At 44.6% G+C, this 25,501-nt stretch overlaps 1 protein-coding gene across 1 annotated transcript in view; it reads right to left on the reverse strand.

Annotated features, from left to right (window-relative positions):
* The window catches only part of plekho1b (pleckstrin homology domain containing, family O member 1b), a gene marked incomplete at both ends in the record, with an annotated part of 27,893 nt that extends 5,329 nt beyond the window's left edge, over positions 1-22,564 (reverse strand). The window contains 3 exons of the mRNA XM_080541082.1: positions 2,351-2,491; positions 21,446-21,592; positions 22,541-22,564. Coding sequence (XP_080397208.1) covers positions 2,351-2,491; positions 21,446-21,592; positions 22,541-22,564 — 312 coding nt within the window. The remainder of the gene's footprint in view (positions 1-2,350; positions 2,492-21,445; positions 21,593-22,540) is intronic.
* Positions 22,565-25,501: the final 2,937 nt, after the last annotated feature.

The raw sequence follows: 25,501 nt of genomic DNA on the forward strand, positions 1-25,501 counted from the left end.
GTTCGAATTCAAGCGGTCTTTAAAATCATCGGACATTTAGTTGTGGTCCTTTGTGGAGGAGAGAAGGGTTTATGGAGGAGAGAAGGGTTTGTGGAGGAAAGAAGGGTTTGTTGAGAAGAAAAGGGTTTGTGGAGGAGAGAAGGGTTTATGGAGGAGAGTAGGGTTTGTTGAGAAGAAAAGGGTTTGTGGAGGAGAGAAGGGTTTGTGGAGGAGAGAAGGGTTTGTTGAGGAGAGAAGGGTTTGTTGAGGAGAGAAGGGTTTGTGGAGGAGAGAAGGGTTTGTGGAGGAGAGAAGGGTTTGTTGAGAAGAAAAGGGTTTGTGGAGGAGAGAAGGGTTTGTTGAGGAGAGAAGGGTTTGTGGAGGAGAGAAGGGTTTGTGGAGGAGAGAAGGGTTTGTTGAGGAGAGAAGGGTTTGTGGAGGAGAGAAGGGTTTGTTGAGGAGAGAAGGGTTTGTTGAGGAGAGAAGGGTTTGTGGAGGAGAGAAGGGTTTGTGGAGGAGAGAAGGGTTTGTGGAGGAGAGAAGGGTTTGTGGAGGAGAGAAGGGTTTGTTGAGGAGAGAAGGGTTTGTGGAGGAGAGAAGGGTTTGTGGAGGAGAGAAGGGTTTGTGGAGGAGAGAAGGGTTTGTTGAGGAGAGAAGGGTTTGTGGAGGAGAGAAGGGTTTGTGGAGGAGAGAAGGGTTTGTGGAGGAGAGAAGGGTTTGTGTAGCTGTTGTGTTATTCCATCCGCTCTGTCTGCCTGGACTGACACACAGCTTGATTGACAGGGCTGGTCATCACCTGAGCCAGCTCGGAGGGACAGCACCCCTGTCTACAGTCATTAGCCATCATCCTGTTGGACTTCACTTAGCTCCTCTCACCTCTGCTACTTCTACCCAGAGACACCGTAGTGAACCTTCAGCCCTCCACGCCAGGCTTGACTAGACACCGTGGTGAACCTTCAGCCCTACATGGGAGGCTTGGCTAGCGTAGTTAAGCAGGTCACCAGGGTTGCTAGCGTAGTTAAGCAGGTCACCAGGGTTGCTAGCGTAGTTAAGCAGGTAAGGGTCAGCTCACAATCTTTCAATACTGTACTTTAAGCTGCGCTTGATTTAGTTTCATATCGTAACTTGATGTTGAAACAGAACTTGATCTCCCTACAACCCCACAACCCATACCACAACCCCACAACCCATACCACAACCCCGCTCCTATTCTCAATTCATTTAAAATTACTTTATTTTCCTGTGTGGAAATTGCTACAAAAGGTAATGGTCAACATGAACCAAGTTAAGACTGGCTGAGCAAGCTAATGGTTCAAACTCAGTTAGCCTATGTACAGGAAGTCAGTGTTTAAAATATTTGACAAGCACACACAGGAGATGAATCCAAAATGTGCAGCCTACAGACCATGAAGGTCACACATCAAGAAAGTCCCTACCAATATTTGAGCGGGGCAGGAAGTCTAGAGGTTAGAGGTCAGGTAGTCTAGAGGTTATAGAGGCAGGTAGTCTAGAGGCTAGAGAGGCAGGTAGTCTAGAGGTTAGAGAGGCAGGTAGCCCAGAGGTTAGAGAGGCAGGTAGTCTAGAGGTTAGAGAGGCAGGTAGTCTAGAGGTTAGAGAGGCAGGTAGTCTAGAGGTTAGAGAGGCAGGTAGTCTAGAGGTTAGAGAGGCAGGTAGTCTAGAGGTTAGAGAGGCAGGTAGTCTAGAGGTTAGAGAGGCAGGTAGTCTAGAGGTTAGAGAGGCAGGTAGCCCAGAGGTTAGAGAGGCAGGTAGTCTAGAGGTTAGAGAGGCAGGTAGTCTAGAGGTTAGAGGTCAGGTAGTCTAGAGGTTAGAGGTCAGAGAGGCAGGTAGTCTAGAGGTTAGAGAGGCAGGTAGCCTAGAGGTTAGAGGTCAGGTAGTCTAGAGGTTAGAGGTCAGGTAGTCTAGAGGTTAGAGGTCAGGGAGCCTAGAGGTTAGAGGTCAGGTAGTCTAGAGGTTAGAGGTCAGGTAGTCTAGAGTAAAGAGAGGCAGGTAGCCTAGAGGTTAGAGATCAGGGAGCCTAGAGGTCAGAGAGGCCGGCTAGCAACCGGAAGGTCTCTGGTTCGATCCCCGCCTCAGGAGGGAGCTGCACGTGGTGACTGGAGGGTTGCTGGCATCATATCTAAGGTGCTTAGCACTGCCATTGTGACCTTGAGCAAGGCACTTAATTGCACCCTAATTGCTCCAGGGGGCGCTGACCCTGTGCGTAGAGCAAAAAAGAAATGCCTGTACTAATCTAATACACGCTAACACGCCCTAATGTAACCCTGTAGGCTAAAGCCCCAAAAAGTCCAGTGTTGAAAAGAAAAGCCCTCTTTGGTACAACAGCCCCTGTGCTCCATCTGGGCAGACGTACCGTGTTCCCCGGAGTTCTGCAGCGCAGCAGGGTGAACCTGCTGTGGTTCTTTTTGCTGCGGCTCTTGGCCTTGCGCAGCTCCTCGGAGCGCTCATAGTCCGTCAGGTCCACCACCTCCTGGATCTTCTTCTCATCCTTCACCTGTGAGGGGAACAGAAGGAGCCGTTTAAATAGACGGAACCATATATATGGGTTAAGGAAAACATATGTTCACATTCCCATTTTTGGCATTTAGCAGACGCCTCATTCCAAAGCTACTTACAACAAATACATTTGACTAAGTAAGTGAACCATCTATCCACTAGTCATAGCAGGAAAAAGTCATCTATGCTCAGGCCTGGAGTCATTGGCAGTCGTCGTGCTAAGACATATGCCCTACCACTCTGTTTATGGAAGTCTTTTTCAGTCGCCAAATCACTCAGGCTAAGGCCACAATACAGAGGCCGACAGGCCTGAATCGTGTTACGACTGCAAAAAAAAGTGTAAAGGTTGCAATGATCGCCATCTTCTTGTGGTTCACAAGGAGAAACATGAGACAGCTGTCAGTCCAACCTGCAGTGAACAAGCAGACGTTGGTAGGGGTCAAGGAAGCAGCCAGCCTGCTACAAGTGTTGCCCTCCCAGATCTCAGTCGACAGCAAAAGAGATTTCAACTGACATGAAAAAAACCACACAAAAAAACGTAAATTTGAAACAAATGAGAAACTAATAACATGTGCTCGGTTGTAGGGGGGGGGGGCCTAGGCTAGAGGGCTAGGGGTCAGGTTGTAGGGGGGGCTAGGCTAGAGGGCTAGGGGTCAGGTTGTAGGGGGGGGGGGGCTAGGCTAGAGGGCTAGGGGTCAGGTTGTAGGGGGGGGCTAGGCTAGAGGGCTAGGGGTCAGGTTGTAGGGGGGGCTAGGCTAGAGGGCTAGGGGTCAGGCTAGAATGAGCAAAGCCTAACATACGGCGTGGCAGGGTCAAGACAAATAAACAACCAATCAATTCTTGATTCACATGGCCAGTTAGGATTCTTGCATGAATTCCAACATCACCACTACCACCCCACTCACTCACACATACTACCACCATACCAACAACCACACCACAACGCCAGCAACAGACCAAACAAAAGGCAGTAGACTGGATAACGGCGGCGACTAATTGGATTAGGTGAAGCCGTGAAGGCTGTGTTTCTGTGACGCACCCCCACCCTCCTTCGTCACACGCCTGTCCTGGTCCCCCCCGTGGCAGCATACGGTTCTATTGTTAGGTGTCTTAATGCTATTAAGCTCGGCAGCAGGCTCTGACCCAGCAGTTTTGGGTGAGCGACAAACAAGGTGTCCGAAGCTTTAACGTCCCTCCGTCAATTTAAAGGTGTATGTATTAGGGTGTATAAAGGTGTAAAAGGATATAGAGGCATGCTAGAATGCTTTTTACATTAAAATCTGAGTGGTATTTTCAGCAATAAGATGTTTTTTGGGGACCCCAGAGACCTATATTAACTTGCTGGAAAAGAGCATAATATGACTCCTTTAATGCCCCCTTTATCCCTTCCATCCCTTTAATGTCCTTCCATCCCTTTAATGTTCTTCCATCCCTTTAATGCCCCTCCATCCCTGTGGACCTCTGACCGGGTTTGACCGGGCCACAGTCTAGCCAGGGCTTTAGGTCTCAGGCCAGGTTGCACATTGAGCAAGGCGTGGTTCCCGGAAAAACCACCTCCTTTCCAGGTGGGCGGGAAAGTATGCTGCCGTTCGGCCTGACGGTTGACCCTGAAGCACTCCGGATGTGTAGGTTGCATCAGCAGAAATTGGGGAAACATGAGTTCCAAGTTAATGAGAAGATGTGAAGGGAAATGCTATTTCCATCCTTTCCACTACATACGCATTTCAGAAATAGCTGAGTCAAATATTGATGTAGTTTGCCTGGCACAATTGAACCAGTGGAGTAGTCCAAAAAAAACATCCATGCGAAATCATGCTTCCTTTCAAGTGTTTGACAGGCACTCAAAAGATTGATACATGGCTTCATCATTCAGTGATAAGCATAGCAAAGAGAGACACGATTATCAGTGGTCAAGCTCCCAACAGCTCCCATAGCATCGAATGGAATACCTTTAGCCTTCATAGCAGAGATCTCTGTCTCTAGTAAGATACCTTTAGTCCTCATAGCAGGGATCTCTGTCTCTACTAAGATACCTTTAGCCTTCATAGCAGGGATCTCTGCTGCCCTACTAAGACTAGAGGTTTGAGCCTTGGCTCCTTCACCGAGGTCAGGTCCAGGGCAGCAGTTGCCACATGGCCACATGCCACACAACTCCATAAAATGTTGTGACTGTGTGAAAATAGTAAATCCTCTTTCACTTTTGTAAACAAAACCCAAACTGGCTGATACCTTACTATTAGCAAAAACGTTGAATACTGGTATAACCTTGCATTCTCCAAACAACAATCGCATGGTGTCTGAGAAAATAATTGTTTGTGTGCTATTAGTTTAAGCAGACTGTGTTTGTGATTTAGATCACAATACATTTTATGACAAATGTATGCAGAAATCCAGGTAATTCCAAAGGGTTCACATACTTTTTCTTGCAACTGTATATATACAACACCAAAAGTGGTGTTGATTGTCATTCCTTATCTTGAGTACAAATACACTATATGGACACAAGTTTGTGGAAGCTGTTATACCAGCAAAGGTGGGACCAACTCCATATTAATGCCCATGGTTTTAGAGACGTTCAACAAGCACATATGGGTGTGATGTTCGGGCGTCCCAATACTTTTGTCCATATAGTGTATATTATATAACCTAACCATGCGCTTAGTGTTCAACCCATTTCCAGTTTTAGAGCATTTTTGAATCTGGGTGAATTAAACAATCTTTTGAATACGTTACAAATGATTAGTCTGCAGTGACATAGCACAGCTGTTTTGGGGAGATGTTAGGTTGTTGCGGGGTCTTGGGTGGGAGGGGAGTTGTGAGCCTCTGAGTGAGAGAGGAGCTGGCGCTCGACAGAAGGTTCTGGGAGATATCAGACCCCACCAGCCCCCTTCCTCTCACACCCCTCTGACACATGTCCCCCCTAGTGCTGATGACACAGACTCTGGTTTTAATCATTAGCCCCCCCCCCCCCTCACACACACACACACTCCCCCTATCTGCTGCCCAGCACACACTGTCACTTCTGATCAGGCACATGGGGAGAGTAGAAAGAAGGGGGGGCAGGGCGATTAAAACGGTGTCATCAGCACTGTGTGTGAGTGTGAGTGTGTGTGTGTGTGTGTGTGTGTGGGGGGGGGGGGTTCCCAAATAGAAGGCTCACTTCCCTTGTTATGTTGTTGCTTGTCTCAGTGTGGCTCTCTTTCCTCGCCCCAGTACGCTGGGGCAGTCACAAGCCAGAACCAGAACCAGAACCAGAACCAGAACCAGGGGGGGTCTTCCTCTTTCACCACTGCCCTGGTCTGACTGTGGCCACCGCAGGCTAGGCAGGAAGCCACCACTTCTCCTTCCTACTTGTCTCCTAAGTTTTTCCGCTGATGCTTAAAGTTGCACAAAGTCGCCCCCGGTGAATTGGAACCCTGCCTGTTCAGTGGGTGGATGGTGGTATATACGTATCCTCTCATCGGTTATGCATAAGGCCATCGGTTGTTCCAGACCACACGACCCGACCAGTAAAAAAGCACTTATCTACACCTTGACTGGTCACAACAGAACCACTGGACTTGTGAGACTCTCTGATTGACAGACGAGACACACTGATCCGACACCACATTGTGGCCCCAGAACCTAACCCCTGTCCGTGTCAGAGCCTCAGTCTGGGCCAGACGCGCCTGTCAGGACCCGCTTTGATGTCCTGCCACCCGCCAGGCGCAGACGGCATCTCACAAAGTGGAAATTGATTTCTGTTAGAGGAGGGAGTGGGGCGCAGGGAAGTAAAGCCGCGGGCTCTTTAGCGTGCAGCACGGCTAGTAGACACCAGCAGTAGGGAGGCAGGCTGCTAAGGATAACGCCGTTGTATCGACACCTTTTCATGGTAGGGAATATAGGAAGAACCTGAAACTACAGTAACATGTTACAGTTTCATATGTTGTCACTACTCCTTTGTGCTGTAGTGACAATAAGGTATTTTCCATTATTCATCAGATGTTATGAAAATGAGGATCTGTGTTCTGAAATATGAACAATGTGAGAAGTTAGCTCAATATTTTCTTGAGTGGATCATTTACAAGGCTAGTTTTAATATGACTTGAAGGGAGAGTCTCTCATAAAGGGCACCAAAAGTAAGTCTTTGAAGTCTTTTTTCAGTTGCCAAATGATAGGATTTAGCCTATGAACAACCAACACTATATCAATCAGAAGAAACATGTTTCAGAATAGAACTCTGAATATAGACATCTTACCTTTCGATATTCTAAATTCTATTCTAAAAATGGTTTCTTATAATCTCAAGAGAACAACAATTGAACGTCTGACGTTGTTCACATTTAATTAAACAGATCCTGATGTTCATTGAATCACAAACAGCCACGCCTGCACACTGCGTTGAAAAGACACCTGACCTGCTACCCTTGAGTGGGGCAAAGAACTAATTACTTGGCAAAGTTTAGGTAGACTACTGCCACCTAACGCGATTACTAGTTAGATATACAATCTCTGACAGCTGGCCACTGCAGATCAGGTGGTTATCTAGCTCCTTCATCTGAGTCAAGAGGGGACATGTCACAATCACTCAGCCTGTGATCACTCTGTTTCATGACTAGCGACGCCAGCGTCAGCGCTGAGGTAAAACAGGCAGCTTTTGGTTTCCCAGCAGCTGCCTCAGCGTGCCTCCGCACGTCTGCATGGTCCTAAAGCCAAGCGGTTACCTGCCTGCCTCTGCTTGGTCCGAAAGCTCCCAGAGATGCAGCTTTTAACACTAGAACAGCCATGTGCCAACAGCCAACAAGCCACAATGTTCAAGTTGCTATTTACCCACAACGACCACTAGTTGGCCGCTTGTAAATGAGCCTGCCTCCTACACAGAAAAACTGCAAAATAGCTTCATTCAATAGCTTATCCTGAAAATGTGAGGATACTGGGTGGTAGAACGCACATATCTAGGAAAAGTCATGAAAGTAGGGTCCTGAAATTTGATTGAGTGCAAAGATATAAAACATTTCTTTACTCACAAATGACCCCTCACGGCTGTTCTAGTGTTAAATGTGATCTCATGGATACAGTGGGGGGGCAAATTAAATTTTCAAGTAGTAAGTGAGACCTACGCCCTGCTGATGATCTCTGCAGGCGTCATGCCAGGGGGGTCTGAGCCATCAGTCACTGGGGACGGTGGCAGGACGGAACCACGAGGAGAACGTAACCCAGTTCAGATGTTAAACTCAGGTTCAAACTTCTCAGGTTCAAACAAATCCCACCCGTGCCAACAAATTGCTCGTTTTTCAGCGGCCTAGCTGGTTTCCATCTGGTGTTTAGGAGACTGATGAGATGAGATGTTTGATGAGATGTTTGATGAGATGTTTGATGAGATGATGTCTGTTGCAGTGTGTATGAACAGCTCTCCACCTCCATTTAGATGTTAACCAGACTGTATGAACAGCTCTCCACCTCCATTTAGATGTTAACCAGACTGTATGAACAGCTCTCCACCTCCATTTAGACTTGAACCAGACCGTGTGTATGAACGCCTCTCCACCTCCATGCCATGTAAACTGCACTACACACAGCCACCACGCACGAAGCTTGATTGACATCCAAGCGCCGTGTCCTAAGCCCCCTAATATTAACCGACCGAGAAATGAATGGTGAAACACAATCTTGTCAGGCTTTGTTGAGACTCTTTTGTGGCGCGTGGCGGCCGTTCCATGGCTCAGCTCTATACCGTGTAGCTCCCCCCATTGCTTTTCCTGGGTGGGTCCCCGATGCTGCTGAAAACAAAAGATGCCTGATGCTAATTTTGGCAGAGGACGTGCTGTGCAGATAAACTACAGGGGACCTTTTCCGTTGCGCACCGACTACGGTGGTGGACATGAATAGTTAATAACGCTGCTGTATTACATTAAGTTTTAAGTAGGGGCATCCCTTTTCAGAAAGGGGTTAGCCCACCTCCAAAATGAACGGCTTCCAAAAACATCAATAGGTATCTCTGTTATACCTCTTGATTAAGAGTATTTGATTCGAAATATATCGTCCAGTGGTATCAAGTATATGTTGTATGTGAGGTCACAAGCACTGAGGTCACTCACTCATCATTATGGACTTATTACTTGCACCTGTGTTTGATGTTCACCTTTGCCATCTTATGCCCTCACTCCCCTGCACTCCCTGCTCAGTCTTCACAATGTGTGTTTTACTAGTATGTTCCGCTAAGAAAAGTAAGCCTTCGATATTACGAGTTCAAGTAGAGACTTTCTTCTCTGTGCTTTATTGTTTTTGAGTTAAGTCTGCTATGCATTTAGCCATCTAGGCTACTATTTCTGTTTTGGAGACATTGTTCACTCCCATTTACCACTAAATGCTATTTCTAGCTCTGTAAGTATGCAGTAAATATCTTGTTATTACATCTGACGAATTCCTGGGATTTTTTTTTTCACTGGTCCCTATACATGGAACTAACTACAATTTCCTACCTCTAGCACGCTGACATCCTTGTACACTAATATGTTTTTGGATCGTCATATAAATGTGTCCATCAATAGACGTTTCTTGTGGTTTACAGGGTCTGAATTAGACCAAAGTTCTCTCTCTGACTCCCTCGTGCCGGTAGGTCATATGATACTAGTGTGACTTGGTGCATGCATCCCACTAGGGGGGCTGTTTCAACCCACCTTGGGAGTTGTAATTGTATTATTCATATTTGAATCCCTAGGTGTCCTGAGGACCACCAGCTCCTGATGCACGATTAACCCTGACCAACAGGCCCATCGTTTATGGACCGCGTCAGTGATGATGCGCACGGTCAAAAGAACAGGGACCCTATAGGGTCCGTTGCCTCGAGTGTACGTGCACGTCATCCTACTGTGTGTGAGAACATAAGACTTTGTGGATTCTGTTTCCTACACACCTGTTGAGTCTGAAGGGAGAATCCTTCGCTGACCAAAAACAGCTTTGGCTTAAAAACTAGCAGCTATCACAACGCCACTGAATAGTTAATAAATGATAAGACATACCACAAAGCTAGAACGTCAATCTACACACTTTCCATCAAGCATCTAATCTCCTCCTCCTAAATAAGAGATTAGGTCACCCAGGGAGGGTGAGCGAGCGGCACTGAGCATTCTCATTAAAATTGCATGGAACACTGGTAGGAGCCAATAGGTGAGGGGCTGCATCACAATAGTCCCAATAACTCCAGTTATTCAGACTTGGACAGGTGAACACTCCATGATGGACGTCCATGAGGAAGGTTTCTCCAGTAGTCTTTTCTCTACATGTGTGCAGGTGAGGTGAGAGGAGACAGGGAGAGGATGAGCCATGTTGAGATTGTTGAGATGCACCCAGGGAGAGATGGGAGCATGACAACACGCACCGGTGATATCAATGCTCCAGAAATAGAACTGGTAACACCTTCGCCCCCCCCCCCTCCTCCCATAGCCATAGCTTGGCAGCATTCTCTGGCACGTGTTAGATAAATGAACAGGGGAAGAAGAAGACAAAGGAGGGAGGAAGGGGAGGGTCGGAAGAGCCGACTGTTAAAAGTGTGCTTTTGAGGAGAAAAACTGCAATACTCTGTCTAGAAAGAGAAGAGAAAAAACGTGTAGAAGTCCCTCGGTGCCAGAGGTGGAGTGTAAGGCGAACAAGCAGTGATAGCCTAACGCCCTGGATTGCGTCCAGTGCTCTGTCTTTGAATTTGAGAGTGTTCGCCTATTCCTGATCCTACTGTTAACATCAGTAACATCACAAAACAAGCGGTGGGCCGGCCGTTGGTTGAAAAAATTGTTTATTATCGCACCTTCTGTGTTCTCAGAGCTGTGACACTTTGCTGCGGCTTGCAGGACACGTCCGTTTTAAACGGAATAGAGAACTGTGTCTGCGACGTGCTTCCCCATTGCATTGTCGACGTGAGTAATGTCCTCCTACGTCCACACTTTGACTCATCATATCCTTGTGATTCACAGCCGCTCTATTGGTCTAGAACCAGCCATGGTTCTATTGGTCTAGAACCAGCCATGGTTCTATTAGTCTAGAACCAGCCATGGTTCTATTAGTCTAGAACCAGCCATGGTTCTATTAGTCTAGAACCAGCCATGGTTCTATTAGTCTAGAACCAGCCATGGTTCTATTAGTCTAGAACCAGCCATGGTTCTATTAGTCTAGAACCAGCCATGGTTCTATTGGTCTAGAACCAGCCATGGTTCTATTAGTCTAGAACCAGCCATGGTTCTATTGGTCTAGAACCAGCCATGGTTCTATTAGTCTAGAACCAGCCATGGTTCTATTGGTCTAGAACCAGCCATGGTTCTATTAGTCTAGAACCAGCCATGGTTCTATTAGTCTAGAACCAGCCATGGTTCTATTAGTCTAGAACCAGCCATGGTTCTATTAGTCTAGAACCAGCCATGGCTTCCCCGATGCTTAGCTCAGCCTAGTCCCCTACAGCATCCACGTGTTCAACACAGAGCAGCTGCCGGGAGATTGTCTGTCGCAGACAACATCCTGGTTCTGGTATCCACCACCAACTCTAAATACATCAGTGTTTCCTCTATATGCATTGATTCGTGGCGGGCCGATTTAGGGTGTAGTAAGTTACAATATGTTACAATGTTGCAATTAACCTTGTCGTTTCTGTTCACACTGCAATCGAGACTGAATCGCTCTCAACAGGCGCGCGGCGCGAGGTGACTCGCTTGCAAAACAGTTTTGTGATTGGTCCAAATTTCGCGGGACATTTGGATTTCAGGAAATCACTCTCCTCTCTCTCTCTCTTCGCCCGGCGCCCGTCCCTTTAATCCCGTATCCTAATCGAAAATGCAACATCATCAACGACGACTGTGGGTTATTGCATTTACTGCTGTTCTCTGGTTCATGTTCTTATACCAGTGCTCAGTATACGAGTATTTTAAATGAACATTCGTAATATAGTCTGATGTTCATGGTCAACTAAATCAGCCTATTTTGTGAAACAAATAATGTTCCCGCTAATGGGTTAACCGAGCAGCCTCGCACCTAACGCTAGCTTCGAACTATTCATAGCAATATGCGCGGGGGAAAAATAATCTATTGCCTCTGAAAGGTACGGGTAAGCAGGGCTCATGTCGGTGTCATCAAAGGTAAGAGTTGGTTTTCTTTAACTCAGCTGATGCATTACCTTGCTGTCGGTTGTTTACCGAATGCTTCATCTGACTGTCACACTGTGATTTGACTTGTGTAAACAGTAACATTAGCCGGTTTTGTGCGCGTACTCTCATGTAGGCCTACTTCGTATTGATGAGCTGATGATCTTTCATTGTGTGTGTGTTAGAGATGCTCCGATCAGGGTTTTTGGTGCCGATCACCGATCACCGATCACTGGAACCAGTGATCTGCCGATCCGATATCACCGATCACAGCGTCGAAAATGGCAATTGAAGCTTTTTTTTTTCTTTTTTCTTCTTTCCTAGCACCAGGGGAGCCACCCCTCCTAAATTTCGTTGTTTGGTACCTGTACTATAGCAATGACAATAAAGACCATTCATTCATTCTATTTATTGTGTAGCATTAATTATGTTTTTAATTATTCTTAACACCATTGATATTGTATATTAAGTATTCAAATGAAATTAGGAGATGAGAAAGTATCATGAATTGACAACCATCTGTTTTATTGAATTCACAACCACCTGTAGCTTACTTCAGGAACATACAAATCATAATAAATAAAATGTGAAAATAAAAATCATAATAAATAAAATGTACACTGTCACATCAAATGTGCAACATTCCACTCGAATGAGAGGAACTAGGGGCTCTTAGAGAACTTGGAGCTTATACTGTAGCTTTCCTGAGGAACAATAAACAATAAACATTTCCTGAGGAACAATAAACATACCCAAACTAAAGTGCAACATAAACAGGCTATAGCCAAATATAAAATAAATACTGTTTCAAGTCAGTCAGTTTCAAGTCATATAGGAGGAGATAAGACAGCAAGTCAGCAATAATCAATAAAACAAAACATTGTTATAAACTGCGCAGTCAGGCTCAGCATAGACACAGGACTGACACTCGAACTCCAAATGTCAGTCGTGAAGCTGATTGACGCGATGTTGTCCTTCACTAGGCTCCCGATGTATGTGTAGACAGTGTTATATAATTCCGGCAGGCAAACATCAGTGAAATATTTTCGCCCCGGCAGCGTATAGCGTGGATCCAGGCAGGAAACAAGGCGTTTGAACCCGGCGTCTTCCACAACAGACAGGGGCTGCTGATCAAGGCATATGAATTCTATTACTTTCGCATTTATTTCCTTTCGTTTCTTGTGGTCGTTGCCGTATGGTTGCTGTCGTTGCAATGTCTCGGTAACAGTAAGCTGAGTGAGTGGTGTCGAACGTTCTTTCGACGACTCTTTCTCTCTGGCCTTAGTGCTCGCCAATGTATTAAACTCGTTATATTCCTTCGTGTGACAAGCCTTCAAATGCCGTATTATATTCGTTGTATTGAAAGACCTTGCGTGCGTTCCTCCCCGAGGTATTTCTTTTGAACAGGCATTACAAACGGCATATTTGTTGTCTCTTTCCGACACGGTGTAATATTTCCAGACTGGCGACGCCATTTTTTTTTTTGTAAACTGATCGGTCGGGTTTGATCGGCCGTTTTGAGAACTCCGATCAAAACCGATCAAGGCCATATCGGCCGATACCGATCAGCGCCGATCAGATCGGAGCATCACTAGTGTGTGTGTGTGTATGTACAGTATGTGACTGTCAGTCACAAGTTTATATTCTACGGATGTTGTTCAGTGCTGTATGCGCATTCCCGGTTCGATGTGTACTCTTGTGTACTTCATATTCGATGAGCTGATTGTCTCTCGTGTACTTCATATTCGATGAGCTGATGATCTTTCTGTGTGTGTGTGTGTGTGTCATGCACGTTCCGCATGTTCCGCTGCAGCTGTAGGATATCTTGGTATTTGATCACCTTCTATATAAAATCACGTGCTCGGCTTTAATGACTTAACCGCTATTAAAAAAATAAAATAATTGCCACCCTCTAGTTTTGGTGAAATTACGTCTTTGTTTTGAGCGCCAGTGCACGTTTTATGCGCGTGCACGTGAAGAAAAATGTGCGCGCGCTGTGCGCGTGTAAACTGACCACCCCACCACTAATGTGGAAAATCCTGGAAGAAACACTGTACATCAATACCAAAGACAATGTATTCATTGCTGCCGGCTTCATTATGGGACTAAAACTACTCCCTGGTGTAAGAAACGCCTGACCTGTGATTCGAGGCCCAACAGTGTCAGTAGGAGGAACTAAGAGGAAGCTGCTTCCACGTTGAGGACAGTTGACAAGGAAGGAAGTGGTTGTTGAAATCGAGATGAAATATTGTGTCAACGACGTCGACATCTTGACTCCAAGTAAGAAACGTGTTTAAATGAAGCTGTGCAGATATGTTCTCTCTATGGAGAGCTGGGGTAGTGGTTGATGCTGCTACTCTCTGGGGTGTCTTTCTTATCAAGGCAGCAACACAGTTGAATGATCATTCATAGGGCAATAAGGTCAATGTAGTGGTCAAGGGTGCATAAAACAAACATGCGCACTCACGCACGTACACACTAACATACATACTTGATGTGTCATTCACAACAGCTGACTAACTGACTGGCAAAAAATAAACAACGGTGCCCTTTCTTCTCTCTGATGTCATGATTAGGTTGTGTAAGTAGCCATATTGCGTGTCCATGTTCAGACTTCTTTGTTTGTGTTTGTGAGTGTTTTGCCCAGATGTAATAAACATGGCAGTCAATACTCTCTTTTTACTCAACCTAAAATACATCCATTTGATAACGGTCATGATAGTGAATGCTTGTGTTGGTTCCATTGTTAGCCTATACAATAATCATGCGTTTCCAGAGAGCTGAGGCTGAGACACAGCAGCATGGTGCATGTGTTGTACATAATAATAATAATAATAATAATAATAATAATAATAATAATAATAATAATAATAATAATCATCATCATCATCATCATAATAATAATAACAACTTTTATTTGTATAGCACTTTTGCTGCAAAGTGTGGGCTGCAGCAGAGCTGACATGATTGGATGACAGGAGGATGACTCAGATATAGCTGACGGTGAGTCACACTTGGCTGGTATCTGAGGGGCTCACAAAAAGCTGCTGGATGAAGAAAAGAAAAAAAAGATGTTGAATCATGACAACGTTCCATCTTTCATGGATTTTCTTAAAGTGCTGCCTGGACTACCAATGTTGTGTAGTTGAGTTGTGTTCACATTTCACCTTGACCACTGACTGATACGAAAGAACGCAGAAAAACCTAGACCGCTCTTCCCTGACCACCAAGGGTCATGCCTATGAATTTCGTATTGTGTTGACTCCATAGTATCAATCAACAAACGCTGAAAAAAATCTAATCTAGTGTAATGAGAGCAGAAATGCACAATTTGGGCATACAATTTTTTTTAAATATTGTTTTACTGTTGTCCAATTGGTTCATGACACAGTCCTTTGTCTAGTCATGTCACTGACACCTTGAGACCAGTCCATTATCAGAGTCACCATGGCGGGTTGCCATGACATCGGTGTTGACTTGAAGGTCTACCCCCCCCCCCCCCCCCTGGCAGGCTTTGAAGATTTTCTATAGGGTTGGCATGGAAACTAACACCCCTGCATGCCCTCTCTATCATCCTCCTGATTGGCTGCTGGACACTGGTCCTAGAACATGGTCTAGCACATTCAAATCGCAGAGGGAGGGAAGGAGAGGGAGAGGAGGGGGGGTGTGGGTCGTCAATCAACCAGAAACATTAGTTCCATCAAAGAGAGAGAGAGAGAGAGAGAGAGAGAGAGAGAGAGAGAGAGAGAGAGAGAGAGAGAGAGAGAGAGAGAGAGAGAGAGAGAGAGAGAGAGAGAGAGAGAGAGAGGGTTAGGGTTGCATCACATGGTTTGTTGGTGTCACTGCTAGAACACGAAAAAGGCCCACTTCCAATGACACAGTGTCCTGGCCCTGCCTGTTGGCATGTTAAACCTGGTAAACCTGGCACAAGAGGCCTGTTGGCAGACAGCCAGAGTTAGATCAGCATGCTGCCTCGCACCATCAGACAAAGAAGTGGACTTCAAAAGTAAGTGCCCTATATACACTATAATTTTCCATTACACCTTCCAATACCTATAATCACATGGCTAACACCACCCCTTAGCTGTGATATGATACATTCAACATACCACATCCAATCATGCCTTACTGCTTCATTGAATTATCATTATAATTGTTATGTTTATTATTATGATGTTTTGCTGTGTCACACAGACACACACAGACAAGACAAGAAAGTTGTGTTCTATTTAGGGGTGGGCATCGACGATCGATAATTGATCGATAAGGATCTTGGTCGATCACAAAATAAAAAATTTGGTCGATCACAAAACAAAACAAAAAATAAAAAAAATTTGGGTGATCGACCAAATTTTTTCTTTTGTGATCGACCAAGATCCTTATCGATCAATTATCGATCGTCGATGCCCACCCCTATATTGAACAGCTAAATAAATCCCAGAATACATGGCCCAAATGTTCAAGTGAAAGCCAGTGTCTGTCTTCACAAGACACGGAAGACGTCCGGAAGCCTCGACTTGTGGCCTTTGACCCCATCCCCCAAATCAAACAAAAGGTGTGTGTATCACAGCTTAGGATCATCTCTATCGCAACCAAACTATTTGTTTTGTCTAATCCTACCATTACTGTGCGTACATTACAATGGCTGCACAGACAGTATTCCAAAGATTACTACGGTAGGATAAACCGTAAGACTCACCGGACAACAGTTTTTGAGAATTGTTGTTTTGTACCCTAGTTCAAGTGGCACAGTGAACTCTCAGAATCAGAATCAGAATTTGATTTTTTAGTATATTCACATACAGGGAGATACAACTGACTTGGTGTGGTTGACGCATAGGACATAAAGATCCAAACAACAATATCGGCCTAATAAAAAACAATGTAATAAACAACAATATATAAGCAAAAATTGTTTATATAGTTATATAGTTTAGACAATGACAGTAAGGGGGAGTAGGACAATAATTATGTCTCTCTGTTAGAAGGGTGCCTAAACTAGGACACATGTACAGAAAGGCATAGCGTGGGCAGTTTGTTTCAGTTGTTTTGGTGACTAATTTGCAGAAGAGAAGGCAGTCAGTTGATAGGAGGAAGTGCCATACATGTTTCCTCATAACCACTAGCTAACCACACAATGCAGAACAGAGACAAAGACCAAGAGGCAATGACCAAAAGGGAAGAAACATCATCCTTATTTGGGCTATGAACCAGCAGTTCATAGAAGAAGTCCAAGAAGATGTCCAGAAGAAGGAACTGAGATTCTCTCAACATTTCCATAGCTCATGTGTCTGTGACGAGTGTCACATTGTCCCCGCCTGTTGAGGACAGGTGTCGTAGTGAAACAAGTAGCATGGAAGTGAATCTGGTCAGGAATCCCAGGGAAAAGGAAGAGATAAGTCGACAGACTGCAAATGACAGAAAACAGAAATCTGAGCTCTTCCACTGCCACTTGTCCTGCCTTCTGACAGCTGTCCTAACTGGGGAGGCCTTTCCCTGCCGACCTCCCTGAAACCTGATCTAGCCCACAACGGCTCACAACATAATGCTGGGCCCTAAATCCCACTTGAGGATAGTTGAGGGAGGCATTTTTCTTTGTTTACCGTGGACCTGCTAGCCACATGATATGGTTGCTGACTACTTCCCTCACACAATTTATTAAAGGTAAAAGGGTCATCAGTTGTGTGATTTCCTTATGGAGCAAAGTAAAAGCAACTTTTCTGGTATGTAGAAGCATCTTTATTTCTTTCAACACCATGGCAGCTTTTCAGTAAAGCATCCGCTGTATGCAAGTGGTACAGTGTGCAGATGCCATGTATGGAAAGGTCATGGAGACAGATGTCCCATGACAAGCTCGCTCCTGAAGCTGGGATCGAACCAGCGACCTGCTAGCCGGCCTCTTTAACCTCTAGGCTACCACCGCCCCCTCTCAGTTGTATACGGGGCAAGAGGTGACTAAAGCTGGACACTAAAGGTTGATGTCCATTAGGCTTGGGGGGTTTTTCGGTTTAACCGAAAACCTTGGTTCATAAAAATAGCAACGTTTTTTGTCAACACCGTCATAAAACCGGCCGTACATTTTCTATATATAATCAACTCCTTATGAGTGTCCCTCTTCCCCTCCACTTCCTCTTCCATTCACACAGACCGTGACACGTGTGTTTACAACTGTCAACAAAACTTTTCAAACTTAACATTCTAGCTATGTTCTGTACGCTGTAATTCCGGTGACGCTTTCTAACAATAATGACCGAGGCAAACAACAAGACTTTACCGTGCGTGCCCTCTACTGTTTACCAAAAGAAAGGGGGGGGGGGGGGGTGCCCATGTTGTTTTTGTTTGAATTACAGATTGCACCATGATGTGGCTGTTAAAATAAATGCACTGAACATGATCATCCACCTTTACTGGCACCCTGACAGAATCTTAACAGGGAAGAAGAATGATGGATTCAACGTGTTATCAGGCTTCCTGACGGGTGGTTCCTTGTCACTGTCAGTTTAGCAGGTTAGCTCTTATGGGTGAGAAATCTGTGAGACATGGTGCAAAATGTTCTATAAGGGCAAACCTAATTTGATTGGTGTCAACTCATGTGGTGAACCGTCAAAGAGCATTCCTATGCGGCAAACACCTTTTTAAATTAAACTACTGGAGGTTATATTCTATGAAACAGGTGTGAACACGTCTAAACCTTGATTGTATCGTAACATGGAATCTTCCTGTGTTGTCAGATGAAGCTGTGATCCCGGGAGTTGTTAAAGCAGCCAACACATCCTCCCTTCAGCTGAGCTTGGCAGAAGACTGGATAGAGATAGAGTGTATAGATTGTATAGATGTAGAGATAGAGTGCCACTCTCTTGATTTACTATTGGTTTTGTGAGACGGGGGAGATTAGTTAGTCCCACAATTAGTTAATTGGCCTTAGTGGGAGTGGCCTTGGTGGGAGTGGTCTTAGTGGGAGTGGCCTTGGTGGGAGTGGTCTTAGTGGGAGTGCCCTTGGTGGGAGTGGTCTTAGTGGGAGTGCCCTTGGTGGGAGTGGCCTTAGAATTGTATGGGAGGGAGATCATTTCAGGTCATTGTTGAGATGTGGCTCTTTGCCTAATCTGAGCATCTTTTTTGCCATTGTTTTCCTATGAAAACGGTCCTAATAATCATTTTTAAAATCTGTATCGGACCCAAAAATCCAGCATTGGTCAGCCTCTACCCAGAATAGAGGCAACCAGTTCCAGACTTCCTAAAAGAGTTCTGATGTTCCCGCTTACAGCTAAATGCAACAAGCTGTAAACTGTCAGGAGTTGCTCAACCCTAATCCACATAACAGGACAGCTTGAAAATGACATCTTTGTCGAATCAAGCAGCAGAATGACACTGACTGAGTGTAACCCCCCCACCACACACAGACACACACATTCACACACACACACACACACACGCACACACACACGCACACACACACACACACACATGCACACACACACACACACGCACACGCACACGCACACGCACACGCACACGCACACACCCAAATCACCCTGACACATCACACACTGGCTTTGTCACTAAGTTACTAGAATAACACTGTAAGTAAGGTCTTAATACTGCAGCTACACCACCACACCACGCTCCTGCAGTGTAAGCTACGCCTGGAGCCTGCGTTCTGTTCTCACACCTACGTTGAGGTCTCATCACACCTACATTGCTGCCTTACCACACATCTGTTTATACTGCTTATGACCATCAAGGGTTATCAACGTGGACAGCTTCCCCTCCGTGACAAGGCTAGAGTGAGGTGCTATATAATAATAATAATAATAATAATAATAATAATAACTTTTATTTGTATAGTGCTTTTCCTGCAAACGTTGCAGCTCAAAGTGCTCGATATGTCCACAAGGGCTTCCTTCCCCTATTAATACATGTCCTGTGTGTTTTTGAGCACATCTGAATTGTGTTTTATTGCACAATAATAACTCACAGGCTACCGTTCTGTTGGAAATAAATACAGTAAACGCATACGCATGACTCAAAATACCGTATTGAGACAATTTTGCAATAGTGATATGACGTGTGATAGGCTATATAAAAACACATGGTTGAAAACTCACATGGTTATGAACAAGTGTCAAAGTAGTGCTTCTAAAAATGCTATTAACTAACAGGCGTTCTAGAAGATACTATTAACGAACTAAATACAAAAACAGCAGATCTCATTGGAGACTATTGTGTCCTCCAGTTGTTGTTTTATTGAGTGAGTGTCAGAGAAAGGGGAATCCTCTTGCGATAGTGATATTAGTATTCATATCACCCCCCAAAAAAATCACTTTCCCAAATGTTCACTAAAACTAGTTTGCATTCGGAGCACCGCCTTGGTACAAAACTCCAGATCAACACACATTGTGTCCTTTTGACAACTGTAGAGGACGAAAAAATTATTTGAGAGACAGGGGATTATAGAAACTAGCCAGAGTCGTAGTATTTCATGACATCTCATTGCACACAAACTACTATGTTCTGTTTTGTTGCACAGAGAGAGAGAGAGAGAGAGAGAGAGAGAGAGAGAGAGAGAGAGAGAGAGAGAGAGCAGACTGTTGTCCCACAAATCCTGGGGATGATAGATGCCATTTTGATCAAAAACCCTAGTTTCAAGTGCATTTCATGCACTCATGCACCCACACTCATCGTGACGTTAGAATTATAAGGTTCTATCTCTATTTTGTCAAAATTGAGCTTTTTTTTGGATGACATTTTTTAGTTAGTAATTAATAAAATACAAAGGTTCCATCTCACAAAACATAATGGAATGTAAAAACTTTGACGCTCAATATCTCTGAACTACCCTAAACAGAGACCTTATAATTATAAGCTCACGACATGCTGTTAATACATGCTGGTTTAGTCTAGTAAACCTGAGTGAAACCTGAGTAAATCCAGAGCAGAGAAAAACATATTTTGTGTCCCATGGGACTGCTGCAAGTCAAAAGGTTAAACATCGATTAGTTGAACGAGCTTCCCACTACTGTCAGAACTGCAGGCTACACCTTAACTGTCCCTCCTGAGACATCTACTAACCCCCCTGTACGGTTTCTCCTGTGTAATAACTTCCTTCTTATAGCACAACGACTGCCAATGGCCCCTGGCCTGAGCATAGATTACCTTTTCCTGCTATGGTGGATAGATGATTAACTTACTTTACTTACTCAAATGTATTTGTTGTAAGTCCCTTTAGAATAAGGCATCTGCTAAATGCCGAAAATGTAAATGTAATATTGGCAATACTCTCATTCATGATCCACACTCAGTTATAGATGACACGCTGTAATAAAGATCTCAATATTCCCTGATGAAATGTGATTATTTGAATGATGTTTCCTAATTCAATAAAAAGATGAATCTAAGAAAGGTCTATACTACACATGCAATCAAAATGTGATCAAACAATCAAACATTTGGACATTTGGAGATAGGTAGACCAGACACTAACAACACACTTATTATTTGGCTATACCTACCTACCGCCAGTAGCCTACATATTGTACCAGTGGTAGGCCTATTGTCGGTTTTAGCACCCAGGTTTAGTCCAGACTTAACAGGCCAACCATAGTTATCATATGAAGATGAACTTGTTAAAGTGCATTAAAATGACAATAACTGTTCTGAGTAGCCTATTCTAACGCTGTGAAACATACAGATCTGCCATCGTCAATGCAGAAACTATTAATACACAAGAGGGACCATGAAATGCTTTTAGACCTGTGAGGTTTATGATGTTTGCTTCAAACAAAACATTGGACATGTCCAACTATGAAAACGTCTGCTTGGCAAAAATAAAAGGCCACTTCACTCACCTCTTTCTCGGAGATGAAAAGCTGGTCCCCTTTAAGGATCACATAACGGTTTTTCCAGATCTCTCGAAAAATCCCTTTGCCACAAAACTTCCGAATCCAACCGACTTTGTCTGGCTGTGTGGGGTGCTGGTTCGCGTCCAGTAAGCCCTGCATTTCAGTGGAAGGGCAGAATGAGGTGGTGGTTAGAACATAAGAGGACACTGTGTGTGTGTGTGTGTGTGTGTGTGTGTGTGTGTGTGTGTGTGTGTGTGTGTGTGTGTGTGTGTGTGTGTGTGTGTGTGTGTGTGTGTGTGTGTGTGTGTGTGTGTGTGTGTGTGGAGAGAGAGAGAGAGAGAGAGAGAGAGAGAGAGAGAGAGAGAGAGAGAGAGAGAGAGAGAGAGAGAGAGAGAGAGAGAGAGAGAGAGAGAGAGAGAGAGAGAGAGAGAGAGACAGAACCTCATTAAGATTCACAAGGGGCGCTGCGTTTAAAAGACAGAGAAGCGCGTCTGTGTTGCCGGTGATCCAAGCCTTGCTTGTCATGTCCTTTGTCATGTAGATGCTGTCACATTCCTCGGGCTCAGTTTTCTTGAGCTCATGTTTTTAGTCACCCCTTTATAGTTCTAGTGCCTGTCCTGTCCAGCTAGCCACACACACCCCAAGACACAGGCCATGGCACCTCGACTAGCCTACATGATCACAGGCACACTGGAGCTCCATGATAAAACCATTGTCTTGGACACAGCATCCTCCAAGGGATGGAGGCTCAACTGGACAGCTTTAGTCCCATGGTATTCTATTTAATCGGGGGGACATTTGTTAATCAAGTCTTTAAGAAGATCATATCGCCACTGGTGTGAGTGTCCTTGACTTAAGATGAATGGGAGTAAAGCAAGCATGTCGAACAAATGGACACTTTGGACCCAGCAGGCTTAGAGTAACTGAATCAGCCATGGATCAAGTATCACACTGCCTGGGTTGGAGCAGAAGCATAGCAGATAGTCTTTATCTTGTCGGGTTTTTGGTTACGGGGGGATGTAGTTGGAAACTGTTGCAGCTTTGAAACCCCCCAAAATGTTGTTACCCCACATTATACTGGCGACGTTGATCAACGCTTACCCGTTTAGCTGAGTTTTTCTTCATCGTGGAGGGGAGACACAAAAGCTCTCAGCAGCAATTCTCCAATTCACCCACAGTGTTAATATTAGAACTCCGTAATGTTGATTGCCCAAAAATCACAGTCAATTCGAGTTCGGGGGTTACAATTCCCCCCGTGAGGATGAAAAGCCCTCCGTTGTCTTGCCCAAGTCTTTCCTCGCCTCCTCACGACACCGAGAGACAGTTCAGTTCCCCCCCCCAGTGTGTGTGGCTTCTCTCTGGGCTCCCACAGTTGGAACTGAACGGCTTCAGTCTGTCTGGCTGTTCGCATTCGTCTCACACGGTCTGGACACTGAATTGGTAGTGTCTGATTACGCCACACTGAGTCTATCATTGTCGTCGTCCCCCTCTCTCTCTCTCTCTCCTCCCCACAGACTTCGCTGAGGCTGGGTACTCCCTCCCACTATGTGACTCTACAGCGCCACCTAGAGCTCGCACACAGGCGTCATGTCATCGCAGAATACAGCTGGGATCTGTGCGACACTCCTTACGGGAACATAGAAAGGGGGGTGTTCCCATCAGTTGAATGACTTACTAGGAATTTAAAGAACCATGCCACCTCGATGGGGGGAAACCGTGTATAGGCCTAGGTATATCCTGCTGGATGATGTCAAGTTTAGGCATAGTGTGGACACTTTAAATGAATGTGCAATAATACTATGTGCAATATGACAACCCTCGGGTACACAAGGTTCAGAGATAGGGAATGTTAGGATATTTATAGCATAGCATAGAGTACAGCACAGTGTTTTATTTGTATTGTATAGTATAGTGGATAGTGTATATAGCCTTTATTTATGTAAACCAACCTTTTTCCCTTCTTGTTGTTAGTATTTTTTTCCTAGCACCAGGAGAGCCCCCCCTCCCAAATGTCGTTGTATGGTACCTGTACTATATAAATGACAATAAAGACCATTCATTCATTCATTCATTCAAAACGTCCACCCAGTGAACTGATATCATGTTTCGTGACCATATCCAATAATAGGTAGCCTTACTGTAGGAAACGCATAGGGTCTAAAAGCTCAGTGTCTCAAAGCTAACCAGCTTTTAACAGGTTTTAGATTAGGTAACAAACAAGTAAATGTGTTAAAATGTGCTTCAAACTGTAGGCTATACATAACCAATCTCAATTGAATGGGAAAGTGTGTCCAAACTTTTGACTGGTAGGCTACTGTACATTTTGTCTCCACAAGTAAGTGAATCATTTAGCCTATATACGTCAGTCATCATTGGAAAACGTATCACCTTCTACAGTATAGTAAGACAATGGATATAAAAGTGAGGAGGAAAAGGGTGAATTGGAAACAAAAGAGGAATAATGGTGTAAAAGGTGAAGTGAGTAAAGAGTAAAGTAAAGAGTTGTCTTTTATGTTGTGTGCCGCACACACATTCAATTTACGCCACGTGCCGTTGACTGCTCAATGAGATGGTGTGTAAGCAGGGGGCAAGTAGGGGTCAACAATACAGCATGTCTGCTATTCTGAGGAGGTTGTTGAGGGAGATCAATATGTTCATACAGTAGGCTACTTACACTGTCGCCACTTGGGACATTTGAATAATACATACGCAAACATAATCATACTGTACAGCATAAACATATGTACATAAATGCATTTAAACACATGCTAAACAACTAATACAGAATGCCTTGACTCAATGAATGCCATGTTTCTCTGCTGTTTAGGGCCAGCATCAATATCCACTGCACAGACTGTTCTGTGTAAGAGCTAAGAGGTGTATGTGAGAGAGAGAGAGAGAGAGAGAGAGAGAGAGAGAGAGAGAAGAGAGAGAGAGAGAGAGAGAGAGAGAGAGAGAGAGAGAGAGAGAGAGAGAGAGAGAGAGAGAGAGAGAGGGGGAGAAAAAGAGAGTGGTGCTTGTGTGTTAGTTTCTCCAGACAGGTTTCTTAAAGTACAGTACATCTTTTCAATTGCCTTACCACTTGGGAGTGCATTGACAATGCCTGTTGTTGACATGGCCCATGACAGAAAGCACCACTAAAGAAGCAGGATTCCATATCAGTAAGGGCAAGATGGGATTGCCTGTAGGGTTTCTCCTGACAATGGGAGCTGACCAGGAAAAACTCTGGGCCCTTGCAGATTACATGGCCAGGAAAAACTCTAGGGCCAACTCATGACCATCACTCATATCTCACTCCTTTTTCTGTGGACTGGACACAAAGAAAAGGAAATTCAGTTTTCCAAAAGTGGGAAAAGCGGGATTAGGACAAAATAGCTCCAAGCAGCATGAGTCCCTATAATCCTCCCCAGCAGTCCACTTGCGCAACCGCAACGGAAATCAGCTTACCAAGCATGGCCTCACATAGACATGGGGAGGAGGCTGTGTGTGTGTGTGTGTGTGTGTGTGTGTGTGTGTGTGTGCGCACCCCTCCCCCCTCCCCATTTTGACTTAAAGGACAGCAAGTTATTACTGGTCTTTGTTGTCTAAATAGCCAGGAAAAGGTGGCTTGCTAAGCTAAGATTCACAACAGTAAACACAAGTGATAGATGTCTGCACTAGCACAGTGCTTATGGATGTAAAAACAAAACAGGCAGAAGCTGATTCAGAAATGATAAGCTCACTCCACCTTAAAGCTCCCTGTAGTTTTTAAAACCATGTGAATACCATACAGAATGTCATAAATACATTTTCCTCAAACTAGCAATACTTAGATTTTGATCCATAGAACATACAGTTAGGTCCGTAAATATTTGGACAGTGACACAATTTCCATAATTCTGGCTCTGTATGCCACCACAATGGATTTGGAATAAAACAATCGAGATGTAATTGAAGTGCAGACTTTCAGCTTTAATTCAATTCTATTTTCAGGAGCTCAAAAGTAATTTGACATATTAACATAATCATAAATAAAATGTTCATTTTTAATACTTTGTCGAGAATCCTTTGCAGGCAATGACT

This window comes from Nansenia antarctica, assembly GCF_963989245.1.
Source record: "Nansenia antarctica genome assembly, chromosome: 10".
NCBI lineage: Eukaryota > Metazoa > Chordata > Actinopteri > Argentiniformes > Microstomatidae > Nansenia > Nansenia antarctica.